The following is a 9,773-nucleotide window of genomic DNA, read 5'->3' on the forward strand; positions in this document are numbered from 1 at the left end:
GGGGCCGCTGAGTGTCCAGTCTTGTCACAAGGGGGCCACTTCATGTATTTAAAAAAAAAGAGAGAAAAATGCAACCGTTCGAATTCTCAACATTAACAATTTATTCATTTATTTGAGGGACAATCTATTTTTTACATTAACAATTTATTTGTTTATTTGAGGGACTTTGTTTTCTTTTTTTAGGGACAATGCACATTACTAAATTAGGCAGTGTTCATTTTCAGCTGTCCCTTGGAACTCCAGCTAGAATTAGAACTGATCATAAATGTCACTTGACAGCTCAGTAATCCGCTCTGCCACTGTGTTGGCTGAAAGGCTGATGTTGCTTAAGTGACATTTTTTTCTGGACAGACGATATAATAACAGAAGTGTATTGGCCAGAATGACATGAACATTTGGAAACGTATTCAGCGGGTATTTTGCATGTTGCGTTCAGGTGCATTTTCTTTGCAATTCCATCGCGGGCCACACAGGGGGCGTGAGTTTGAGACCCCTGGTCTAGTGAATGTTCAAATGTTACCAGCCACTCAATGGATTAGTATTGTTTGTTTTTGGCTGGTGGTGAGTGAATCAAATCTACCTACCAGCCACTTGCAGATTTGTATTTTATTACCAGCATTTGGCTGGTGAGTTATGACTGGTGCTAATTGTGTGCCCTGCTTTCATAGCAATTAATAGCTTAACTATTAGCTTAGCCAGGTTAACTAATTAAAAAAAAAGTGACACCATTGCTAGCTGAATTTATTCAAGTAGCCTATCTCCCCATAGGTTACTATACTAAAATAACAGCATTCAGTTATCTGCCTAATCAGTATCTGCCCCACTTTCGTTTCAGATACATTCATTTACTTCATTCACTTTCAATTCAAGAGAATACATGAACATACAAGTTTGACGGGAATGAGTCACATACTTGACTTATGTGAGTGTGTGTGTGTGTGTGTGTGTGTGTGTGTGTGTGTGTGTGTGTGTGTGTGTGTGTGTGTGTGTGTGTGTGTGTGTGTGTGTGTGTGTGTGTGTGTGTGTGTGTGTGTGTGTGTGTGTGTGTGTGTGTGTGTGTGTGTGTGTGTGTGTGTGTGGGTGTGTGTGGGTGTGTGTGTGTCACTGGTGTAGCCAGACTTGGCACATTGGGTGTGCCACAGAAAGACAGGATGTGAACCATTCAAAAATGTGGGCCTTTTCAAGCCAGATTTAGAGGACTATGAAGATAGGACCATATAACCATAACCATCAATGTTTGCTCCTTTTCGCACTCATTATTAGCAGGTAGAAGCAGTCAATTAAATTGTATTTTTTGGCAACATGTAAAACCACTTTGGTATCTCAAAAAAGTCTCACCTACTTTTTCCAATGAGTGTTCTAGTCGGGAAAGAACGCAAGTTTGGTTGGCATGCAGGTTTGTCTACTGCAGAGAGATCTGTAGCGTTCTCAGTGTCCTCTGACTGCTGCTGCACAAACCACCAGTGTGTTTTTGGCTGCGTCCCCCCGCTGTTATTAACATAATTGTTGCGGCTGCATCATCTTCATCATCGTCTGTCTCTCCACTGTCCACCACCAAGCGTTCACACCCAAAGCGTTTTTTTCAGTCAGAACGCTATGAAAATCATGTTGAGAGCGCTTCCATTGTGCACAAAACACAGCGCACAGAGCGTTTTTTTGTGCTCCGTTTGTTTTCCCCTGTAGTCGCGTGCAGTACAGATCAGAACACAACGACCACAAGGACGGTAGCCAGCTGGTTTTGTCTGTTTGATGTTGTTCACTGTCAACATGAAAGCCAGATTATTGCCAATTCTGGCAGCAGCCGAGGCTGAAAATCCCTCGGGAGGAGAAAAGGTAGGAAGAGAGGAAAAGACGATCAGGGCGCTTTTCCTCTAATGTTCAACTTTTTTCTGCTAAAGACGCCTAGAGTGCTCCGTCAAAAAAACACTAGACGCCACCAGCGCTGAAACGCCAGGTGCGTTCATTAAAAGAGGAGCACGTCTAGCGCGTCCTTACATAGAGAATGAATTGCAGAAAGACGTTGGCAGCTCCAAAAACGCTTTTGGTCTGAATGGGGCCGTTACATGTTGCCAAAAAATACAATTTAATTGACTGCTTCTACCGGGGTCATCCCTATGTTCCCCGGGTCCTATGTTCACATACTTGACTTGAATTGAAAGTGAAAGTGAATTCACATCATTCAAAATTGTCCAGGCCAGGGAATGACATGGAGCCCCTTTAGGGAGGTTTCAATGCCATTGCACATGTTCCATTGGTTCTTTAATGGATAGGGGTTTGTAGTCACTGCTGTGGAGTAAAGTTTGTCAGGCCTCAGGGGGCCCTAACGGACTGGGGCCTCAAGCAGTTGCCTGCCTTGCCCGTTCACAAGCTGCCCCTCTGCCCATGAGAATATGACCTGCATACATTGCCTTGCCAAAAAGCCAAATTGTTCGATGCCCCCACTCCCCCAATCACTCAGGAGTGCTGAATTTCGTGCAATTCGGACACGGGCATAGTCACTGTGCCACCTACTGGCAACACAAAAAGCGTTGGTCCGAACGACTTCAAACTTGGTGGGTGTGCTGCTGGGAACCCGAGAAAGTGCAGTGTCGAATTTCATGCAATTCGACCAATGGGGGAGCAGGGGGGGATGGGGGGTCAAGAGAGAGAGCATGATGTGTGAATGGGGGGGGGAGGGAAAGAGGGGAACAGGCGTAGATAGACTACACTAGTAGTCTATCTACTTAGGCCGAATTCAGACACAATCCGTCGAGGGTGTAGTCCGGCTGTAGTCTGTAGGCGACCTCAATTCACCCCCCCCCTTTCTGCCTTCTCCCCTTCAAAACAAGCATGTGTGTGAGCGAGTGTTGAGGCAGGCAGCTTTCATTGACAAACTAACCCGATCATTTTTATTGAGCAGAGAAAAAAGAAAAAAGCTTAATTTTTTCCCCCTTTCTTTTTGGGTGGGCCAGCTGCCTGTGTGGGTGGCACTGGCACACCCAGGCGCATCCGTAGTTACGCCATAGGTGTGTGTGTGTGTGTGTGTGTGTGTGTGACACACTGTGAAAGCTGTCAACGCTCTGCCTCTTACGTGACTTACCTGAGACAAACCAGTTACGGAGACTCGCGGGGCCCCCACCCTCACGGAGCTTTGCTCGAGTATAAGAGCACCTTTAATCTTCCACTCCTCACTGAGAAGAGACACACCGAGAGAGACAGACGAAGATTCGCCTTCAGACCAAACAGACGTCCACTGAGGGAGAACAGCTACAGGAGGTCAACCTGCTGCTTACTCCTCACACCGAATGTGAGTTCTAGAAGAACCACGACTCAAAGTCAAGGGAACTTTTAAGAATGCAATGAGAATGCAATGTTACGGTACCCCAACTGACTGACTGAATTCCTGTTGAAACTGCCTGGCATGTTTTTTGCTTCACTCCGAGAGAAAATGGCTTCCAGATCAGATGAATCAGATGAGGATCTCTCCTGTGCTGTCTGCCATGATATCTTTAAAGATCCTGTCCTCCTGTTCTGCAGCCACAGCTTCTGCAGAGCCTGTCTGCAGAGCTGGTGGACAGAGAAATGTATACATGAGTGTCCGGTTTGTAAGAGCATCTCTTCACAGAGTGAACCTCCTCGTAACTTGGCGTTGAAGAACCTGTGTGAGGCTTTCTTAGTGGAGAGAGATCAGAGATCTTCAGCAGGATCTGAGCTTCTCTGCGGTCTGCACTCTGAGAAACTCAAGCTCTTCTGTCTGGACCATCAGCAGCCGGTGTGTCTCGTCTGTCGAGATTCAGAAACACACGCCGACCACAGATTCAGACCCATCGATGAAGCTGCACGGCATCACAAGGAGCAACTCCAGAGATCACTGAAGCCCTTACGGATCAAACTGGAACTCTTTAATAAAGTGAAAGGAAACTGTGATCAAACAGCAGAACAAATTAAGGTCCAGGCCCGACACACAGAGAGGCAGATTAAGGAGGAGTTTAAGAAGCTTCACCAGTTTCTGTCGGAGGAAGAGGAGGCCAGGATCGCTGCACTGAGGGAGGAAGAGGAGCAGAAGAGTCAGAGGATGAAGGAGAAGATTGAAGGTCTGAGCAGAGAGATAGCAGCTCTTTCAGACACAGTCAGAGCCATAGAGAAGGAGCTGAGAGCTGAAGACGTCTCCTTCCTGCAGAACTACAAGGCTGCATTGGGCAGAGTGCAGCACCCTCTGCTGGAGGAACCACAGCTGGTCTCAGGAGCTCTGATAGATGAGGCCAAACACCTGCGGAAGCTGAGCTTCACAGTCTGGGACAAGATGAAGGAGATAGTCTCCTATAGTCCTGTGATTCTGGCCCCCAACACTGTTAATCCAGAACTCATCCCGTCTGAAGATCTGACCAGTGTGAGACGTAGAGAGACACAGCAGCTTCCTGCAAACCCAGAGAAGATTAAATGTCACTCTGTTCTATATTCCCTCCAACCTCAACATCCGAGCTGTGAGTTATTACATATATTATTACATATTATAACTATATGTATGCCAAGATGGCTCTGGCTCACTGTATATAGGCCTTAAAGTGCCTCTTTGATGTAATCAACATAGATATTACAAATCTGTATGCATGGTTTACTAATCTGAGAATGGCGTGTGTGTGTGTGTGTGTGTGTGTGTGTGTGTGTGTGTGTGTGTGTGTGTGTGTGTGTGTGTGTGTGTGTGTGTGTGTGTGTGTGTGTCCATTATGGTCATACCAGTGTCACTATACCGCTGTGTCAAAGTTAGGGCATGACTTATAACCTGATTAGCTAATGTGATCATGATAGATGGAGTCACACTAAAGGACTAGCTTGCAATGCCGGATTCCTCTTGACTGGACAGTGTGTTGGTACAGTGCAGTTACTGGGGCAGGAACGGGAAGTCCCACTGATTGGTTTTAATGCCGATTGGTTGTTGTTGTTGTTGCAGTTCCAGACTTCCAGGAGCAGGACATTTTTCTGCGCCAGAAGGACACAGGCTTCGGCTTCACGATTATTGGAGGCAATAAACCAGGAGAACCGGTGAGGCTTCCCTCCCACCTCTCTCTCTCTCTCTCTCTCTCTCTCTCTCTCTCTTGGTCTCTTTCTCTCTCTGATGGTGGGGCAAAGAAGGGGCAGGGATAGGGAAAAGGGGACCTTCGCTATAGGGATGGGAAGGTCCAAGAGAGTCAGGGTTCAAGGGGTGGGTAAGGGAGTGGCTAGAAAGATGTGGGTGGTGGAAGGAGGTGTGGTCAGGAAGGGGGCGGGGCTAGCGAATAGGGGCCGTAGGGATCATGGATGTATTAGGTAGGGATAGGAAAGTCAGAGAGAGTCTGCGTTCGAAGGGTGGGTATAGGGGAGTGGCTAGGGGGATGTGGGTGGTGCGAGGGTGCATGGTCGGGAAAGGGGGTGGGGCTGGGGTAAAGGGGCCATAGCTAGGCAGGTTGTAGAGTCAGGGTTCGAGGGGTGGGTAGGACTAGGGTTAGGGGTAGGATCATTTACCATGTTAAAAACAAAAACTAAGTGCCATCAGGCTGAATGACCACACCACTGCGCCACTGGGGGCTTCAAGGTACTGTATGTGCGGTTGTTTGTTCTTCTTCGCTGGCCTGCGCTGCTCTCTTTTGAAGGAAGAAAAATTATTCACTGGAGAGCTTGGCTGGGTTGACTAGCGAGCTATAGGCCTAAAAACGAGTAAATATGCACTGGCTAGGTCAAAACTGTCCCAGACCTGTACTACATCCCAACGTTATGCCTGTTGTAAAAGTCTCTGGATATGGGTCTTGTTATTGATATGTGTGTATTATTAAAAATAAATCTGGCTTTGTTTAATATGCTTTCTGTTAGGAAGTTTGTGTGCTTGCCTTGTGTGAAGTGTGAAGTTGCTGGATCTTAGGTAAGGGCTCACGGGCAGTGATCGATTAGAACCACAGAGATGTCTTTCAGGCTAATTTATTGGAATATCAGGCAGAAGCAGTATACAGAGTGGCATACAGGTTGCAGAAAGGGAACATAGGACCAATACATATCATAGCAGAACAACACCTTTTATAACCCCCCCACATCCGAGGTATGACATCGTTGGTGATGTCACAACGTCCGGGGAGGTATGACATCATCGGTGACCTCATAAAGTCACGTCTGCCATCACAGTCAGCCTAGACCGTCTGACATCGCTGGTGACCTCACAGGGGAAACTCTGACATCACCGATGACCTCACGAGGTGAACTCTGACATGATGTCACCATCATTACGTCATTGGCGCCTTGGTTCGTGGGCGTTAATTGCCCCAAGAACAGGCCTGATGGTGGGCCATTATGGACCATTTTCTACACTTTCTTTACACTATTTAAATAACCACTTTCTGTGTGCATATTCCACATAATAGCTATTGCCAGTCCTTACCTATTCGTCCATGATCTAGCTCTGAGCACACAGTCACATCTGTCTATCTGGGGTGTCTTGTAGATCTCCATCGGCCACATAGTGAAGTATGGTGCGGCGGATGAGGATGGACGCCTGCGGTCCTGTGATGAACTGATATGTGTGGACGCCACAGCGGTGGTGGGTAAGTCTCACCAGCTGGCCGTGAAGCTGATGCAGCAGGCCGCCAAGCGGGGTCAGGTCAACCTCACAGTCCGACGCAAAACCAGCTAAGGAGCACAGAGGTAAAGACGAGGGAGCAGCCTATTGGAAACCTGCTGACGGTTCCAGGAAAGTCAATGTTTGGCAGCCACACGGTTTAATATCAGACTATAGGCAGCAGAGTCTGTCCAGAGGAAGGAAGACATACAGTCTGGATTATGGAGAATAGGGTTCTAATGGTGATTACAGAGCATGTTCCTCACCAGATCCAGCGACGGTTCTCCCAGTGAAGAAGCAGATCCAGAGGCTCAGAGTGCATCTGGAGTGGAACAGAGGAAAGCTGGCATTCTCTGACCCTGATAATAACACACATGTACCCTCACATACTTTCACTGACAGGCTGTTTCCATTCATTTGGACTCTAAACACACTCCCTCTGAAGATATTACCGATGAATGTCACATAACACACTCTTTTGTTATGAATTGTTGAATTATTTACTATGAGAAAGCCAGTACTGTAATGTTTGAACAGTCAATTGTAATGTAAACTCTAAATAATTTTACATTAGCCAGATTTCTATGGTAACATGTTGTTTTGGAATTTAGTTGCATTTTCTTATTGTATTTTTTGGTATTTTCAATATACAAATTATTGTATTTTTAACTGGGAAATTAAAGCATTTTTCACCAGGATCTTAAATTAAAAATTCAGCGCCGCACATGGGATTTGAACCACGTTCTCCCACATTCAAGCCAAGCCAAGCGGTGACATAAACGTGTTATATTAAAAAATTAAAAAAAGAAAAGGGCGTTCAATAAAAGTCGTCATTGCACGTGGAGTGCATGTCACACTGCGAACGGCCCTGGGACAATGTGACGTGCAAATGACTGTAAAGCTAATTGGACGAGGCTCTATGAAGCAGAAATGTTAGATTGTGGGAGGGGTATTGATTTACAAATACCCCCCTATTTAATGATTAAGAAATATACCCCATTCAATAATTGAGATTCCACAACTCTGCTTTGTTGTTTTTAAGATGTTGTTTTTAAGACTTAAATATTTCCAAGGCTGTTTAAATTTACTGTAATATTCATGTTTATGTGTAAAATGATCTGGTGAACGATGGCATACAAATATCCCCCTATTTTATGATAAAGAAATAAACCTCCAATCAATAATTGAGATTCCACAACTCTGTTACTGCAACACTGACCACTTTATGCTGTATTCAAATAATAAAGAAATAGTCAGAAATATTAACTACAATAAAATCACTGTCAGTACTAAAAAACAATATAAAAACAACATAAAAACAACATAGTACCTGATGTAGGAGCAATGGAAACACATAAGGTGCAATGTGTTTGGCTCAGTTAAAGTGCAGTTTGTTATGCTCACAGCTGGAGGCAATAAGGTGCATAGAGTGAAGCAGCAGTACATTACACAAGCAGCAGTTTAGATACATATATAGCTACAATGCACAACATGCAACATTATGATACAATACAAACATATGACCAAGTCAGAGTTTAGATACACACATATATATATATATATATGATCACAATACACAGCATGCATGTAGCAGAGGCCCGTTTGTGTTGACTTGATGGCGTGTGCCATAACTGAACTAAACGCACAACTTGAGAGGACGCGCGCTGAAGTGAAACAGCTGGATGCGCAGTTAACAAAGGAGGTGAATGATAAAAAGAAATTGGCTGAGATTAAAAAAGATATTGATCGCTTTGCAGCCGAGTGCTCCAGCGAGATCCGCACCCGGAAGAAGGCCAAGTTCGCCCGAGATACCGAGGATTACCAACAGAACAAGGTCTACTTCTGGAGAGACGGCAAACCGGAGCGAAACAACGCCAGACAGGGATCCAGAGGACGCAGACAGCCGAGCCCCGGCATTACAGAGGCTGGCCTTCCTCATCATCTCTTGACTCCGGTTCTGACACGAGTGGCCAATCAGGACGCGGTGCGTCTTTTTTAGGCCGCGCCTTCACCAGAAGACCCTCCCGCTGGAAGTGGGATCTGCCCGGATCTGCCCGACATAAGCGATGCAGGAGAGGGCAGCGGAAGAAGGCGAGTGTCTCCGAGGATTGCCGAGAGCTACAAACGGTAATCAACTTGTCTGACACATTATTATCTGAGTCATGTTTTTCAGCATTGAGTAAAGGGCTGAGTTTTGCGCCCACCACTCAGACCAATGACCAATGACAAACATTCATCGACTTCCAGAAGTTTTTCCGCAACTTAAGACATTAAGAATTTTTTCACACGCGAATTTTTTTCACACAAATGCAAGACCCGTTACCCCAAGTACCAGCATGGATAGCCCTGCCTCCAATCCCACCACCACTGCTATTCCTGACACTACTACTGGCACCCCTCGTCTCCCTTTCAAAAGAAGATCCACCTTCATCCCACCCAAACACAGAAATGCTTCACTTGATACATATTGTCGTTTGGTTGAAAATGATTTGAAAGGTTTATTAAAAAAGAAAAAGGAGTATAAAGTGTTAAATAATTTGTCCAAAGCAGAAGGGATGCACTAACAGACTTAAGTAAAAATAACAGATCATTTTCTTAAGCCTGAGGTTGTAACCCTGCCTTCCTACATAAAGGACACCAGTGATTTCATTACTTCTTTGAAATCCTTTGATAACATCACAGACACATTGTTGATGGCTACTTTTGATGTCCAGTCACTATACACCTGCATTCCAGAGGGCGGCGGTATAGAGGCATTACAGCATTTTTTGAGCCAACGCCCACCCATCCAAGCCCAGCACTGAGTGTATTTTAGATCTGGCCCATACAGTCCTCACTAATAATTACTTTCGGTTTGAAAATGACTTTTATTTACAAACCAATGGCACTGCTATGGGAACCAAGATGGCCCCAAACTACGCCTGCCTATACATGGTATACTTTGAAAAATCCGGTTCTTTAAGAGATTCATTGATTCATTGATCCTAGACTGCACTGTAGCAGAACTTAAGGAATTCCATCAATATTTGAATTCCTGTGATGATCACCTGCGCTTCACCCTTGAGTTCAACAAAGACAGCATCAGTTTTTAGATGTTCTTGTACACAATAGAGGGGGCAGATTTGAAACTGATCTTTTTCGGGGGGGGGGGGGGGGGGGCCTGACCTTAGACCGGGTCGTAACAAATAATATAGTAACAGTGATCATTTCT

General features: G+C 45.4%; 1 protein-coding gene across 1 annotated transcript; it reads left to right on the forward strand.

Moving 5' to 3' along the window:
- The first annotated feature begins 3,189 nt into the window (after positions 1-3,189).
- Positions 3,190-7,028, forward strand: LOC310780349 (E3 ubiquitin-protein ligase TRIM35-like). The gene is made up of 3 exons (XM_083640926.1): positions 3,190-4,463; positions 4,931-5,022; positions 6,449-7,028. Exons 1-3 carry the CDS (start codon positions 3,401-3,403, stop codon positions 6,635-6,637), a joined length of 1,344 nt encoding a protein of 447 aa, XP_083497052.1. The 5' UTR covers positions 3,190-3,400; the 3' UTR covers positions 6,638-7,028.
- The last annotated feature ends 2,745 nt before the right edge of the window (positions 7,029-9,773 follow it).

Source organism: Poromitra crassiceps (assembly GCF_964638095.1).
Source record: "Poromitra crassiceps genome assembly, chromosome: 8".
In the NCBI taxonomy this organism is placed as follows: domain Eukaryota; kingdom Metazoa; phylum Chordata; class Actinopteri; order Beryciformes; family Melamphaidae; genus Poromitra; species Poromitra crassiceps.

Bases quoted from the DNA above. Each gene is read 5' to 3' on its own strand.
- LOC310780349 (XM_083640926.1), top strand. From the start codon at position 3,401: ATGTTTTTTGCTTCACTCCGAGAGAAAATGGCTTCCAGATCAGATGAA. The intron at 4,464-4,930 runs GTGAGTTATTAC...TTGTTGTTGCAG, and splicing joins CCAACCTCAACATCCGAGCT to TTCCAGACTTCCAGGAGCAG. The intron at 5,023-6,448 runs GTGAGGCTTCCC...GGTGTCTTGTAG, and splicing joins GCAATAAACCAGGAGAACCG to ATCTCCATCGGCCACATAGT.